General features: G+C 40.7%; 1 protein-coding gene across 1 annotated transcript; it reads right to left on the reverse strand.

Annotated features, from left to right (window-relative positions):
- Positions 1-2,290: 2,290 nt before the first annotated feature.
- Positions 2,291-12,297, reverse strand: LOC139734056 (putative aldolase class 2 protein PA3430). Its single transcript, XM_071644873.1, has 6 exons — positions 12,206-12,297; positions 11,283-11,360; positions 5,815-6,007; positions 4,677-4,851; positions 3,606-3,856; positions 2,291-3,087 (listed from the first exon to the last, which is right to left on the reverse strand). The coding sequence occupies exons 1-6, from the start codon at positions 12,268-12,270 to the stop codon at positions 2,932-2,934; spliced, it is 918 nt and encodes a 305-aa protein (XP_071500974.1). The 5' UTR covers positions 12,271-12,297; the 3' UTR covers positions 2,291-2,931.
- Between the last annotated feature and the right edge of the window lie 3,312 nt (positions 12,298-15,609).

The raw sequence follows: 15,609 nt of genomic DNA on the forward strand, positions 1-15,609 counted from the left end.
TATCCAACAGGAAAACGTTTAAAAAAAAGAGAAAAAGATAACGGGGAATAACGGGAGTTAATTTCATGTGTTGCTGACAAAACATGGAAATGGTTTGATTTTTATTCCAGCAGAAGGTTGTACTCTAATCTAATGGCAAATGAAAACATCTGAAGCCCGCTCTGCGAAATACTATAGTACTGTAACTTGTAACTCTTATTGTATATCATTTATGCTATGTGGAAGTCTCCAAATCTTTCCACTGATACGTTATTGACTGGTTGCAGCCAAGGTGACCACAATGATGGCATTTGATTGAAAGTGCACATATTAAGTTCACACTCTTGAAAAACATTTTTGATACACATTGTTTCTTCAAAGATAGGGCTAACTGAACAGAAAGACATCCAGCCGGAGAATTTATGCCCATGATTTTTTGTTTTGTTTTGTTTTGTTTAATCATGGCTGCTACTAACCATCAATGAATTTGGTGCTTAACCCTAAAAAGACTGGGCTATTTTGGTAGCTCGAAAGACTGGGGGGGGGGGGGGGGGGCCTAAAGGGCCCCCCTTAAGATCTCGGCCGCGGATCGCGCGATCGCCGCGGAAATTTGCATAATGGTAGTGTGCGATGTAATCTACAAGATCGCATATTTAAATTTTCCAAAATAGTCTTCTTTTATTTCATTTTGATTAATTATGCTAATTTATGCGAGAAATCAGACTCTTTGATCTAAATCAGTAAATAAAGCTCCAAAAGTTCTCATTTTTGGTCTAATTATTCTTTGTGGCATTCTTGGCAAATGCACTTGAAAAAAAATATGGTATCAAAATTAATTCCTTATTTATTTTATTGTTTTATGAATTTCTTATGTATTTCTGTTTTTTCGACCTTTTGTTTTTGTTGTCTTTTTAACAAAATTTGTGGCAGACACTTTTTGAAGCATAATACTCCTAAAACAAATTAATTTTAGCCATTGAGAGGAAAAATAAGCATATTTATATGAACCATGTGAAAAAACTCAATTTGCATTGACTTTGTACACAAAATCACATTTTTGAGCCATTTTCGGCCTCACGTGCATGTATACAAAAAGTAATGTAACTTCAGAACCGTACCCCCGGGCGTCACAAATTTGACGTCAAAATGTGCGCGAAACTCGAAAGAAAAATGTCATAGAGCATCGCGGCGAGAGCATTGCGTGTTGCAGAGTAATCGCGCGAAATGTCGGGGGGGGGGGCCTTTTAGGCCCCCCCCCCAGTCTTTTTAGGGTTAAGGCTATGTAGGGTAATGTCTTAGTTCAGTTCAGTTCAATTGATATTTTATTTCCATTCGTTTACCCCCCCCCAAGAAAAAACAAAACAAAAAACAAAAAACAAAAAACAAAACAAAAACAAAAACAAAAACAAATACAAACTATACATTATGCAATAATCACCTTTTTTTTTCATTTTCTAGAAAATGCGTAATCAAAGTATCAGGAAGTTTAATAAACTATACATACAATTTAATTCAGTAACCAAAATATCAAATCAAATCAAAGTCAATCAAATACAATAAAAAAAAAATACAACCCGACGCAAGAATTTGATTACTTTGAAGAAAGAAATACACTGCGTGGCGACGATTCACACCAGTCCATTTCGCACAGTGGTATCCTACCATCAACAGAATGTCGGGATCAGTAGCTTCGTCTTGGTGCTGTCCTTTCTCTTATTTCTGTGTCGCCTTGTATTATTTCGGTTCAGCCATTTCCTTGTTTCAGGTTTGCATTTCTCGCTCCCGAACTCCAGTGTTGATACTTTTGATACTCAGTATTGTTCCCGAAAGCCTGACAAACCACATAATCTTTCAATTTCCGGACCAGTCCAACGTAATTTGAGTCTATATTTGACCAGTAATTGTATAGTAGTCTCGTAATTACTTGCTTTAAATATTTGGTAATTAATCATATTCTTGAAATGACAGGTCAAACATATCATTTAGATAAAAGATCCTTCACTGTTGTTGTTAAAACAAATTTAGTACAACTAACAAAACGTACAAACAAAAGAAGCAATATTATTCTTGTATTCATATTGACTGCTAACAGATACGAGAAGCAGAAACCATTTCTTGTACACAGCTCCCTCTTTCGACCAATATGCTTTAATATGACATACTGAGGAAGCACACTCAGGCAATTTATTAGTTCTTGTGTGAACCATTTAATAATGAAGCAGTAAAAAATTAGTATTGCACCAAACATCTCGATCAACTCCAACCATCTATGCTGCATGAGGTTTTTTTTTGTTTGTTTGTTTTTTTGGCTTTGTTTTTTTTTTTTTTATTTATTGTAAACTCACCTGTCCGGCTCACTTATGTGTCCCCATTACAACAATAATGATATCTTTAGAAAATGATAATAATAATAATAATGATAATAATAAAAAAACTACTAGGAAGTATGCCAACGTTTATCAAACATATATTAAATGAAAGAAGAACGGTAGATGATGTGATGAAAGTAGGTTTGATGAACCTACTGTCTTAACCTGTTTTTACGTTCAACCCATCGTTGTACTGATTTCGTGACATTATTCATAGACCCAAACATTCCATTGTATCCTCAGTTTGTTGGAGATGAAATTTTGAGATTTGAACTTGAACGGAAAAATGAGAGGTCAAAAACATTAAAGAGAATATTCAGCTAACATAGAAAAAATAATCTTCAATTCATTTTCTTGGTTTAAATCATTGGGCCAGAGTGGAAAACCAGAAAACAAGTCAGCTTTCACTCGTTTAGGGCCAGTGTTATGTTTTATACATGAAACAGCATCTCAAAGATATCATTACTCAACTCTGGGATATATCATATCTCGTGCTGTTGCTTCGCGCTTCCACTGTATACACAATAGAAAAAAAAATGATCACCAGCCCCATAACGTTGTCATGGCTACCATGATGCACGCCTCACTCGCGAAAATTCGGCTCCTCATTGGCTATGAGCTTCTTGATACTCTCCAGGTGGTTGATGGCGTTGTAAGGATAGCAGTCGTGTTCCGAGACGTACTTGACGACCGATGGGGGCGCTGAGCGAGTCTTGGCTCCCATGGAACGAGCCAGAACCTGCATAACACACAGAGAAATATTTCACTTTCGTTACCTCAGCACCCATCACAATGTATCGTTATTATAAGTTTTCAATTATTGTTAAAAATAATTAAAAATAGCGTGATGTTGCTTGCGATGCAAATATCGAGATGTTCACAAGGGCAACCGCTATTTCCAAGATGCTCAAAGCGGAGACCTGAAGATTAAAAATATAATTGAGAGTCTGTCTTCTTGCCCACCGAGTAACAACAGCCTCAGCACAACCTTTGCAAAAGCTAAATAATGTATTTCACGTTAGACGTCAACAAGACGCCCTCCTCTGCCAACGTCTGCTATCCGAGATTCTCACGATTCTTAGCCTTTAAATTAGGGTTACTCCATGGAACATTCAATAACTTTCTGTCGTGTGATTTCTTTTTTTCTGTATATGTTACGTACGATGAGGTGTGAAAAAAAAATGTGAACTACATTTCCAGGAAACACATTTTCCACACATAGTTATCTTTAATATCGCCTCAACATTCTTAACCAACCTGAACTTTCGCCGCTCTTTCAAGATAGTATAGCGCGTCGAACGCATCACAGACTCTGCGCCCTACGGTCAACACTCCATGCTGACCCATGATCAGAACTTCTTTATCCCCAAGTGCCTTCCCAAGCCTTTCTCCTTCGTCCATGGCGTAGGCGAGCGTCTCGTACACCCAGTCGTAGGCGATCTTTCCGGCAAACCTCATACTGTTCTGACACATCGTTTCGTCAAACGGAGCCGGTTCGTCTAGGCAAGCTGTAAATATTCATGATAATCCATGTGAACAAATTGCCAGAGACTGCGGATTCCATTGACAAGTAATTGACATTTAACGTTCTGCTTTTAAGAAGCAGTAGTAACATACATCAGCTCCATAGTAAAGTACCATCTCTTTGAGTCATAGCTTAACAGTAATTTTTCATTTCATCATCATACAGTTGTACATAATGTGTTTCCTGATGCCTATGTTTCATCTGTCAACGTCTGAAAATAGATCTTCTCTGAAAACACATAGGAGTCCTCCACTAGACAATAACAGACTGTTTCATTGACTGAATCGAATCTATTGCTGTTCTAAACCAATATCACTCGGGCCATATGCATAGCAGTGAAAAAAGTCAGATAAGGTCCCTACGTCGCATTTGTCATAGCAAAATTAGCCTTTCACATCGTGAACAGTTTCGTTTGTGAGATCAACAATATCAATGTAGTGACTTGAATAATTCCGGTAAACACTGTACTTTCTCTACGAAATACCTGTACTCCTGTCATCACAGTGATTATGTTTATTGATAAATGTCACCAAATTTTAAGCCAACACAACTTTCAAATCAAAAAAGACCTCGCAAAATTTAATGATCGAAATCAAAGTTTCAGGACAGTCTAAACTTCATCATCATTTCTCGAATCGGATGATAAATTAAAATATTTGGTATCATTTTCTAAGTATTGCTATATAGTCACCTGCTCTGTTATGAACTTGGAGGTCACTGTATGTTGTCTGTTTCCTTATGTAGTATCAGTTATGTGGTTTGATATCATCTTCATTATGCATTGTGACGCAACGTCGTCTCACCTAGGGCGAGCACGTATGGTTGATGTGTGTGCATGACAGCAGTGGTTCCATCCATCTCATACCTCATCCTGTGTATGGGAACGTGGATACACACAGCGGTCTGCAGGGCCACTCCCTCGCCCTCCACTTTCTCGCCAGTTTCAAAGTCGACACCGACTAGAGACGATGCCGTTACCTGAAATACAAAGTGGCCCAAAGGAATTATAACTTCAGCGTTGTTTACCATGGCAACGTAAGACATGTGTACATTATGCATTTAGCGGTGAAATGTGAGTCGCTGGGCCTCTTCGATTGCTGCGAACTGAGGAAAATCGTTACTTGTCAAAGAAAAACAAGAACCAACCAAACAAGCAAACGTGTACACCCACAGAATGAAAACAAAAGAACGATGTGAAGAAAGAAATATTTTCAAGTGGTAAATTATCATGTTTTATTTCGCCATACACCCCTGCCCACATTATAACGACACTATTTGAGGTAAATATCTTGCTTATTCAAAAGTTTTTTTTTTAAAATTTCGTATTACTGTATGCAGTGCAACTGGTGTCTTCAGTAACAATACAGTTAGAGAAGAGGGATGGTAATAAGGTATATGTTTTCATAGTGGAGCCACTGAATTGCTATAAAATGATTGGTATTAGTGCAGTCTGTGGTTAGGTAAAGAGGAAAAACTCCTTAAAAATCGTAAAGACATAAAAAAACTAAGCAGAACGTACAGTCCCTAGAGTTTGAAAATATATAACCATCATCAAAGGCAAAAGGGAACAAATGAATAAGAATGACATAAATCGAGATTTTGTCACCTTACTAGTATCTACCTGTCTCAATGTAAGAGAAATTGCCAGAAAAAGGTTTGACTTGAACACTTTTTTTATCTCGAAAATGTTTTTTATTAAAAACAAACAAATTGAGCACAAAATAGATCTCTCTTGCATTTCATCTGCATGGTTGTCACCTTTGCAGACATACGCGCGAAAAGAATAAAAGAAAAAAAAATGAATCGGACTCGAGGAACAAAAAAGAAGCAAACCCCCCAAAAGACCAACAACAACAACTATGCAACAAACCGACAATCAGTTAATGTAGATAGGTCAATATACATAATATGGCATGAGAAGTGTCTTTTCTCGGTTCCAACCTGTCCCCACTGTAAGCCATATGGGACTACCAGCATCACGTCCCCCTCACGGTCCCTGGCTGGAGCCCTCATCGTCAAGTGGTTGCACACGCCCTCACCAAGTCCATGCAGATCGACTGCGCGATAGGCTGCGGCCAACTCGACCCGTGCCTCGTAGTTTGCTTTCTGTCGACTAGCTTGATCCAGGGGCGAGCTGATGAGGAGGGGAACGTGTGGTAATATACAAATAGTAAATGGTCACGAGTGCTATGGTATTTGATAATTGGTTATGATTTCAATGCCCCTCTCACAATTGGTCTGTGACCAGTTTGCGACAGCATGCAACATTTTTATTTCTTTGCTTTTGTTTGTTTGTTTTCCCGGGTTGTGGCACTATCGAATGCTCGGTGTCTTACAAGCACAGAATATAGTTTTACTCTTACATCTTAGCATTTTAGAACACACCAGTTAGAACCTGATGTGAATTTGCACTATTAGTTAAGTTCTCCATTCAGTTAAAAGAGTAATACTTAGTATGTGTATATGATATTAAAGAACCGGCTTACGAGCAAACTACAAATCGTATCCTACAACGAGACAATTTTATGAAGATATATTTGAAAAAAATTACAAGTTAATTCACTTTCATTGACTTGCAATGGCATATGACAAACAAACAATTAAATATACAGAGCAGATTCGCACTAAGTGTACGTGGAAAATTAATTTTATACAATTTTCTCCATGTCCACCTTCCCGGTCTGTTCATCGCTTAGTTCGTTCATGGTTGGTTCCTGCTGCAAAAGTGGTAATTTTCATGGGCGATGGGGCCGCTTTCGATGCGCTTGAGTTACGCCTAAAAGCCCCCTCACACCTGAGCGAATGTAGGGGGACGAAGGGGGACGAATGGGAAAAAAGCACGAAATGCGCGCGAAATCAACGATTTCAAATAAAATTGCCTTCAAATCATCCTATTATAAACTAAAGTCAAATATGATTAACGAACGGTAAGCGAAGGATAAATATGACACGCGAAGGATAACGATTTTTTGGTTCACTTCTTTGAGTAAATTGTGATCGAAGGCGAGCGAAGGGTTGATATGACCCGATAAAACGAACGAACAATGAGCAATGGTTTGGTGTGCGATTGGAAACGAAGATGAAATAATAGATCAGGCGTTCTCGTACGTGTGTGTGCGCTCCTCGGGGAGTATAAAAACGACCAGGTCCGTCCAGATTTCAGTGCGGCCAGAGAAATCATCCACGCAACATGGAAGGAAGAGGCTAAAGGCATTATAATGAAACAAATCAATCAATTTCAGATCTTTGCTTCTACACAAAAGTTCATTTGTGTGAAATAAATATATCCAATATATTAATTATTCTTACAGCACGTTTTGAAGAAGAAAAATGGTATCAAGCAAAAGCTGGAGATGAATTGCCCCAATTGCTATCATTTTAGCAAAAAAGAGAAATATTGAAACAGAAGGCCTAACAATGGAGGTGAGGTGATAACAAATCTGACGTACCCCTAAATTGACTTGACCTACCCCCTTTCCCCTATTGTATCATACCTACGACCAACATCGCACCAGACAAATGTGTAGTCACTGTCCACTATAGCCAACAGGATTATACTAAAAAATGCCCTTGTAGTTGTAGTATAGCGAGCCAGACAGAGGAGGCTTTCTGATGGCCACATGCTTGCCATCAATAGCTGCCACACAGTGGGAAAATTCCACCGTTTGTAGAATCCACCAGCAAGTTGTCTCCATCCAACAGGGGTTGAAGGGGCTGTCATGACTTCATCTGCATACTCGTCAAATATGACCTGATACACTTCCCTGACCACTACAGATAGGGTGTTTTCAGGCACCCTCCACCCATACTGCATGTCCGAGTACTTGGTGTCAGACACAAGATGACGGAGAGTAGCTGCCAACTTGAGACCTTCTTCCAGCAGCTCCCTGTACCAGGTGTACTGCCTCCTGATTCTTCCTCTGACCCTCTCCAGGATTTCATCGTAGAGTTCAGGGGGCATGCAGAGAAATTACTTGAAAGTCGAAGGGTCTTCTCTTCGGAGCTCAACCAACAGCTGGTCGTAGATTCCAAAAGCCCCCCTGGCAGGGTTCAGCCACGTCCTTCTCCAGATACGACGTCGTCTGAAGCCTCGTCTCCATCTGAAGCGGCCTCTGATGAACTGGTGTAGGTTCAGATGCTGATGTATAACTTAATTCTGAGCCGTTGCCAGTAAATACTGGACTCTGAGGCGAGCTACATCTTCTATTTTTCTGAAGAAACTACGAAACTTTCAGGTGGAATGTTTCTATATGAGTAGGGTGGTGAGTGGCTGGTCACAGAGAGCAGCTCAGCATTCGCCAATTTTTTCGTCAGGTCATTCGCTCGTATTCGTATCACTTCGCAATCCATAGTTTGTCATAGCAGGCGCGCCGGAAGCAGTTTTGGATTGGGGGGGGGGGGGCAAACATTGGAGGGGGCTCAAGATTAGACCATGCATATGTTACACAATATACACATACACACACACACACACACACACGCACACATATCTATTATATATATATATATATATATATATATATATGTAAAGTGGCGTACGGTGGGTCGAAACATGGGGGGGGGGGGGAGCCATAAAGTAATTTTGACGGTCTGTATGCTTGTGCGTGTGTGCGAGAGCAATAATGGGACTACAATACATTACGGAATGTCATACATTCAACAACGCAGTCATTGAGGAACATTGTAAGTTTTCCTTACATGGATTATGGAATGACGGTGTGAAACGATCGACAAATTATATACTGTCAGCAACATAAGGTGAATGGCATAACAATAAAATGCGAGCGAGCGAAGCGAGCGAGCTTGAAAATTTTGATATTCTACAGTTCCAAAACTGGTGTTTTAATTGTAGCTATATATTTCGCTTTGGAAATAAATGGGGGCGCATCGGGCGCAACTACTGGCAATCATTGGCAGCAACATTAGGAGAATGGCATAACGATTCAATGCGAGCGAGCGAAGCGAGCAAGCTTGAAAATTTTGACATTCTACAGTCCCAAAACTGGGGTTTGTAGCTATATCTTTCACTTTGGAAATTAATGGGCGGCGCATCGGGCGCAACTGCTGGCAATCACTGGCCGCAACATTACGAGAATGGCATAATGATTCAATGCGAGCGAGCAAAGCGAGCGAGGTTGAGAATTTTGACATTTACAGTCCCAAAACTCCCGTTTGTAGCTATATCTTTCGCTTTGGAAATTAAGGGGGGGGGGCCATCGGGCGCAACTGCTGGCAATTACTGGCAGCAACGTTAGGAGAGTGGCATAACGATTCAATGCGAGCGAGCGAAGCGAGCGAGCTTGAAAATTTTGACATTTTACAGTCCCAAAACTCCCGTTTGTAGCTATATTTATCTTTCGCTTTGGAGGTTAAGGGGTGGGAGCATCGGGCGCAACTACTGGCAATTACTGTCAGCAACATTAGGAGAATGGCATAACGATTCAATGCGAGCGAGCGAAGCGAGCGAGCTTGAAAATTTTGACATTCTAGAGTCCAACAACTGCCGTCGTAGCTATGTTTTTCGCTTTAGAAATTACGGGGGAGGCGCACCGGGCTCAACTGCTGGATGCGAGCGAGCGAAGCGAGCGAGCTTGAAAATTTTGACATTTTACAGTCCAAAAGCTGCCGTTTGTAGCCATATTTTTCCCCCTTTTATTCATATATATACATATTTATTTTGTTTTCTTTGTTTATTCATTTATTCTTCTTCTTCTTCTTCTTCTTATTATTATTATTTTTTTTTTTTTGGGGGGGCAAAAATGCGTTTTGCCCCCCACTTTTTGGATTGGGGGGGGGGGGGGCGGCCGCCCCCCCTGCCCCCCCACTTCCGGCGCCTATGTGTCATAGTATCTCTTAGACTTGCCTTCGTATAATATTATGCATCGCTATTCAAATTTAGCAAAAGTCTATCTTGGTTTCCCTTCGCATAGAAGATGGCAAGCGAAAATACATTTGTCATAGTATCTTCGTTTCTATGCGCAAGTCATATTCAGTCATCGTGTTGCTTCGTTTAGGGTTCTTTCGAGATCGGTCCACCTTGGTAAAAGCGCGATGAGGGACTATACGTGACAATAGCACACGAACGATAAACGAACGATTACCGCAGACTAAATAAGAGATGCAAATTCAAGCAAATGACAGACGATTTTTCAATTCGTCGGGAAATTTTAAACATGTTCAAAAATCCCGTGCGAATTTGAATAATCGCAACTGTTAGTTCAGAAGGTGTACGAACCCAAACACGAAGGGTAAATATGATTTACTATCGATTACCATTGAAAACGATTAAAAAAAATGCCTTTCGCAAGCCATAGCAAGTCATATTTCAGGCAATTCGCTCAGGTGCGAGGGGGCCTTTGCGCTGTTGCTACCCCGTCAGAGTTACGAATATGGCGCTTTTAATGCGCTCGTATGGCGATTGTGATACGCTCTAAAACCATGCCGATTCGCTACGGAAGTTTTGGACATGTTCAAAACTTCCGTAGCGAGGTCGCCGACAATGGCGATGGTAACGACCCTACGCGCTTCTGAACTGCTCAAGATGCGATAGAGAAGATTTAAAGCGATGAAGCCACGATCCGCCGCACTTTGTCGATTTTTGATGATCGTAGCGGAATCGCCGTCTAGTGAGATTGGGGTATAAGCGACCTGATGAGGTCGATGGCGCTTGAAGCCTGCTGCAGCATGTCCGGAAGACCAAACAATAATAATAGTCGCAAACGGTCGCAGACAGACTGTGAAAGGGGCTTAAGAAAAGATAATTAATTGTATCGATTAATTCGAACACCCGACAGAATTAGCATGCATGATGTTTGATAATGAAATCGTGGATAAAAATATTAAATACGTCTTCTGCTTTTTATTCAAAGACGCTGAGTTCAGTGTCCATATCAGCTGCGATGATACGGATATTCATATTCCACATTCAGAGTGGACACGTATCAATGATTCTGAGGGAAGATCCCTAAAATCTTCATATCCTGACAAGAAAAAATAAAATCTTCATATCCTGGCTAGAGAAAATAATAGCCTCCCTGATTTAGAAATAAATCACTTTTACCCATGATGCCCAAGCAAAATACAAACATTTCCTTGATGTATTTGTGCAGCCCTCGATCTTGTCAGCAAAGTGAACATTTCTTACAAAACTTCATATGGAACCCAATATAAAGGAGACACTAACATTTTATCTGGTAGCCCGCTCTTGCCACTGATATCTTTAAATCTAAGATTTTGGTGTCAAGAAACAATATAAAGAAAAGAAATGAATTTTTGATGATTTTGAATCTGATTCGTCCGATCGAAAGAAAACGCTTTGAAATAGGCCCGACATAAAGTTTTATGGTCCCGGGCCACCGGGCCACCAGGCCACCGCTAATGACGATAATTAATTATGAAGCACACCTTACCTGTTCTGTTTTGTAGATGTAGCGGTTGATTGCCATCTTTGTATCAAAGCAGGAGCTGCTCTGCCAGGGCCATATAAGCTTTAGTAGGTTTTAAAGAAACATACGTCACAGACAAACAATTCAAAGTACACCAATTCGTTCAGTGATAAAACACGGAATTATGCTATACTTTATGACATTGTGTGTTGAGCAAAGACTCAAACAATAAGGACGCCAATATCTAACTGGATATCACTTTAAAAAGCACCGAATTATTACATTGTATTTCAGGAATATATACCTGTTTGCTGACATGGCCTAGAACCTTTTAAAACAAAGACTCTACCTGACAAGCATGTAGCTCTCTAGACAGAAAAAATCTGTCAATTTGGACGAGTTTTATTATTAAAAAAACACTTTGAGAACGATTGCGTAAAGCTCGCCGTATAGTCTCCCAGGAACATGTTCCTAATAATCCCTAAAGATATATAGACTGATCTTCCGGCCAAGCTAGGAGTTCTCCCGAGGCTTGCCCGACATGACAACAACTAATACAGGCAAAGTGAATTCCAAATATTGAAATTATTGAATGTATACAGGAGGATGGAATATCAGCTACTGAGTAATCTAGGTCAAGAGTAGAAATATCCATAAGTTTCAATACACGTGTATTCCAGCTAGTAACACGTTCTGATCTTTAGGTCCGCGCAGGTACCATTATATTCGACAGGACCTCGAGATGTATACATCGGGTGATATGGATGCACGGACACAATGTTGACAATATAATGTATACCAAAGTGGCCTTCACACTAAGAGCCCCAATACCGATGACCCATGACTTTGTTTGCACGCTCTTAAGATTGCAACCCCACTCTTATAGTACAACGTATATTCCATAACATATTGACTGGTCAATCTTTGAAATATGGTTACCGACATACCTCTTGGAACAGGCTGATCCTCTGAAGAGAAGAGAGGCTATGCTTTTGACAGTGCTGGCTGCCATTTTGTTATCAGCTGTGCGTCGGCTAGCTGGCTGTGGTGACAACATACAGTGCCTACATAGCTTGCATAGTCTCGTTTCCAGCGCTTTGATTTTGAGACTTGAAACTACAATAGTTCATTTGCCCGTCTTTCCGGAATGTCTATCTTTGAAACAAATTCTGTATCGAAGATAGGATTAATCATCTTGGACGACGTCATATGCAAGAAAATAAGTGGATGGAACTGCAAATACTTCAGACAGCTTGTTCAAATGGGGCTGAAAAGTTAGCATGCAGGGGTAAAACCAAAGCATTGCCTGATTGAACTTCCCTCCTCCCTGTCTCAATATCTCAACACAATGGTGTCCAAAGTTCAAGGGGGCGTGTATAGTCACAAACCTGGCTGTGGAATTGATTTAAAAGTGTGTCCCCTTGTCATGTTTGTGTTTGTGTTATGTGTATGTGTGTGTGTGTGTGTGTGTGTGTGTGTGTGTGCATGTCTGTCATGTGAACAGCTAATGGGAAGTTAATGGCGCCATCACCCTTCCTTTACTTTGCATGATGAATATGTGACTCCGATTATGATTTTTAGACACAGGTGAAATTTTGACGACCCAACACTTTATTTCCTATACTTCCGGCGTTTCTGAAACCTCTACCATTACTAGTATATTTAGTTTGCTTTTACTCCGTTTATTTCTGCCAAACGTAACATGAAGTGAAACTATATACTGTTATTACGCATCCGAAAAACTGCTCATTTTGATGTTGCAAAATTATGTGTGCATGCATGAAGAGCAAAGAAAAAGTGCGATATGAGGGTCAATCACAGATATCTTACACTGATTGTATCCCGTTTCCACACGAAATACATTCTCGCATTCCGTTGAATTTAGGTCTCACACGCGTAAATGTGCCAGCTCAAGTCCCGTCACTTTGTCGTTACAAAGAAACTGAAACAAATGAAGAAAATGCACGGTATAAAGTAAGTCATACCAGCTTTGTAAAAACTAATTAGCTGTGATAATTAGGGTGAATCTCTCTTCAAAATGCGCCTCATTTGGAGGCTGGATTGTATTTTGTTCCAACGTAGCTCAAGAACACACGTGCAATTTTTCGAGAAGTGAAATCAGTCTTCCTTTAGTAATATAAGGAAATCTGAGCGGATTTTGAGCAGAGCTCCCTTTAAGACATTAGACCATAGCTCGTCAGTGGGTGTCTGCAGTGACATCTTCACATTGTATATGCTAGAGGTGTTTAAAAAATCCCACTTTTGATCCTTCATAGTTCAAAAACTATATTACTATGTCATTGACATGAATTATAGCTGAGTAGTGTACAGTTTAGCTGGAGGTGATTTGCATTTGAAAGCATAAATCATTTTCATTAAATCCATGATTAATTTTAAAGTTAAGTTACAGATTTTGATCCAATTTGAACCCTGTGTACAAAATTGAACATTACACAGGAACCAGTGACGTACATGTGAGTGTGTGCTTACAATGCCCTTAAACCTGTAAACAATATATGTGTACCACGAATACCACCTTTTCAGAGCTCTGTTCTGGTCTCTTGCTCTAAGGCACACTAATTCAATGCTCTATTGATAATTCATAATGGATTGCCCTTGGAACTGCTAGTCTGAATTCATAGTGAAGGGTAGATTCAAGATTCAAATCTATTTCATGTCCATCAAAATAAACAGAGAAATTATATGCAATGTATAAGCAGAACAGATTTGTAAAAATTGCACCCCCAACAACCGTGCATTAAGAAAAGCACATGTGAAATGAGTAACAAATAAAGAAAACACAATTGTATTCTATTTTTAATAACTCGCGGTCACGTGTTATAGAGAATTGTCTTTGTATGTAATATATTCTGACACACTTTCTTGTCATGACCAACTTTATAGCGCATTTTGTATCTTGCTAATTGCTTGTTTGTATTTTTTCTTCTTTTTTTGTTTGTTAAGTACATGTAGAGATGTGAAGTGAAATATGAAAATAAACGTGCTGAAATTAACTGTTTACTGTGTCTCGAGTAAAGGCCCTGTCACACCTTTCCGGGTTAGGTACTCGTGCTTGTTGCGAGTAGGGAATTTCCAGCATGCAGGAGAAAAGAATGTTGGCGAGTTCCGCACTTGCGTCTTACTGCTAGACGCGTTTACCTGCTACTTGCGTATATTCCGTGTAACCTGCGTGATAGCTTTGAAACCGATCTTCAACTGATTTTCAGCTACGAGCGACATACGGGGACTGCGAAGTACCTGCGTTACAGCTGCGTTACAGGCCTCCTATTGGTGTCGGTGTTCTGCGCTACATCTGCGGGCAAACCCCGCGACTCACTCGGAACGAGTTTTGAGCATGCTCATGGCCTTGTCACATCGTGTCTGACCTCCCAGCAGTTGGTCCGCACCTAACATTATACCTAGCGCGAATCTCGCCCGTAGTTGCCCGGAAGTGCGCACGCAAGTCCGATTTACCCGCAGCCAAGTTTTGAGCATGGCCAAAACTTTTCCGGGTGAGTCGCTTGGATTGCCCGTAGATGTCCACGCAGAACGCAAGTAGGAGACCCGTAGCTGCCGCAAATCACAGACAGTTTACCCGCTTGAAGTACGTAAGTTGCATGTGGATCTATGCTTATTGGCCGGAAGCACGTGTCATCTGCGGGCATTCTACGAGTACAATACTGGTATTTTGCTATCAAGGAACGATGTCGAAATTGCCAATATCAGTGTAACTGATCGGTTCTGCGCGCGTGGAGCGAGCTACGAAAAAATTACGTGCATGCTAATGGTGAGTTACTGCCTTCCTGCGGATATTCCTTAACAGAGTTTTCAGCCCTCACTCATACCCCCCCCCCCCCTCATGCGCCTGACACGCAGGTCACACGGAATGCGCGTAAGTAGAAAGTAAGTAGCAAGGGTCTAGCAGGTAAGACGCATGCGATAATCGCCCAAGCCTTTGTCCACCTGCAAAAATTGTCCAGCGTGCTGGAAAATCCCCACACGCAACTCAGCCCGCCTAACTTGCCCCGGAAGCGTTTTTTTTAAGACGGCACAGATTGGGGCATGGCGCGTGTTAAACCTATGGGAAAAATGTTGGGTTAGGGTTTTTGGTTAGGGTTAGGGTTAGGGTTAGGGTTTGATGGTTAGGGTTAGGATTAGGATTTGGGTTAGGTTTAGGGATAGGGTCCCCAATAGATTTTTAGGGTCCCCAATCTGCGCCGTCTAAAAAAAAACACGCTGCCCGGAAAGGTGTGACAGCTAGGACCTAAACTTGGCTACGGGTGAATAGGACTTACGAGCGCACCTCTGGGTAACTACGGGTGAGATACGCGCTAGATTATCTAATTTTCCC

The sequence above is a fragment of the Diadema antillarum genome, unplaced genomic scaffold, assembly GCF_040938485.1.
Source record: "Diadema antillarum isolate AM-2024a unplaced genomic scaffold, OU_Dant_1.0 seq00000507_RagTag, whole genome shotgun sequence".
Lineage (NCBI taxonomy): Eukaryota > Metazoa > Echinodermata > Echinoidea > Diadematoida > Diadematidae > Diadema > Diadema antillarum.

Coding starts and splice junctions, on each gene's coding strand:
- LOC139734056 (XM_071644873.1), bottom strand. CDS start 12,270: ATGGCAGCCAGCACTGTCAAAAGCATAGCCTCTCTTCTCTTCAGAGGA. Junction 6,008..11,282: donor ACATCTACAAAACAGAACAG/GTAAGGTGTGCT, acceptor CCTCCTCATCAG/CTCGCCCCTGGATCAAGCTA. Junction 3,857..4,676: donor ACCATACGTGCTCGCCCTAG/GTGAGACGACGT, acceptor GAATATTTACAG/CTTGCCTAGACGAACCGGCT.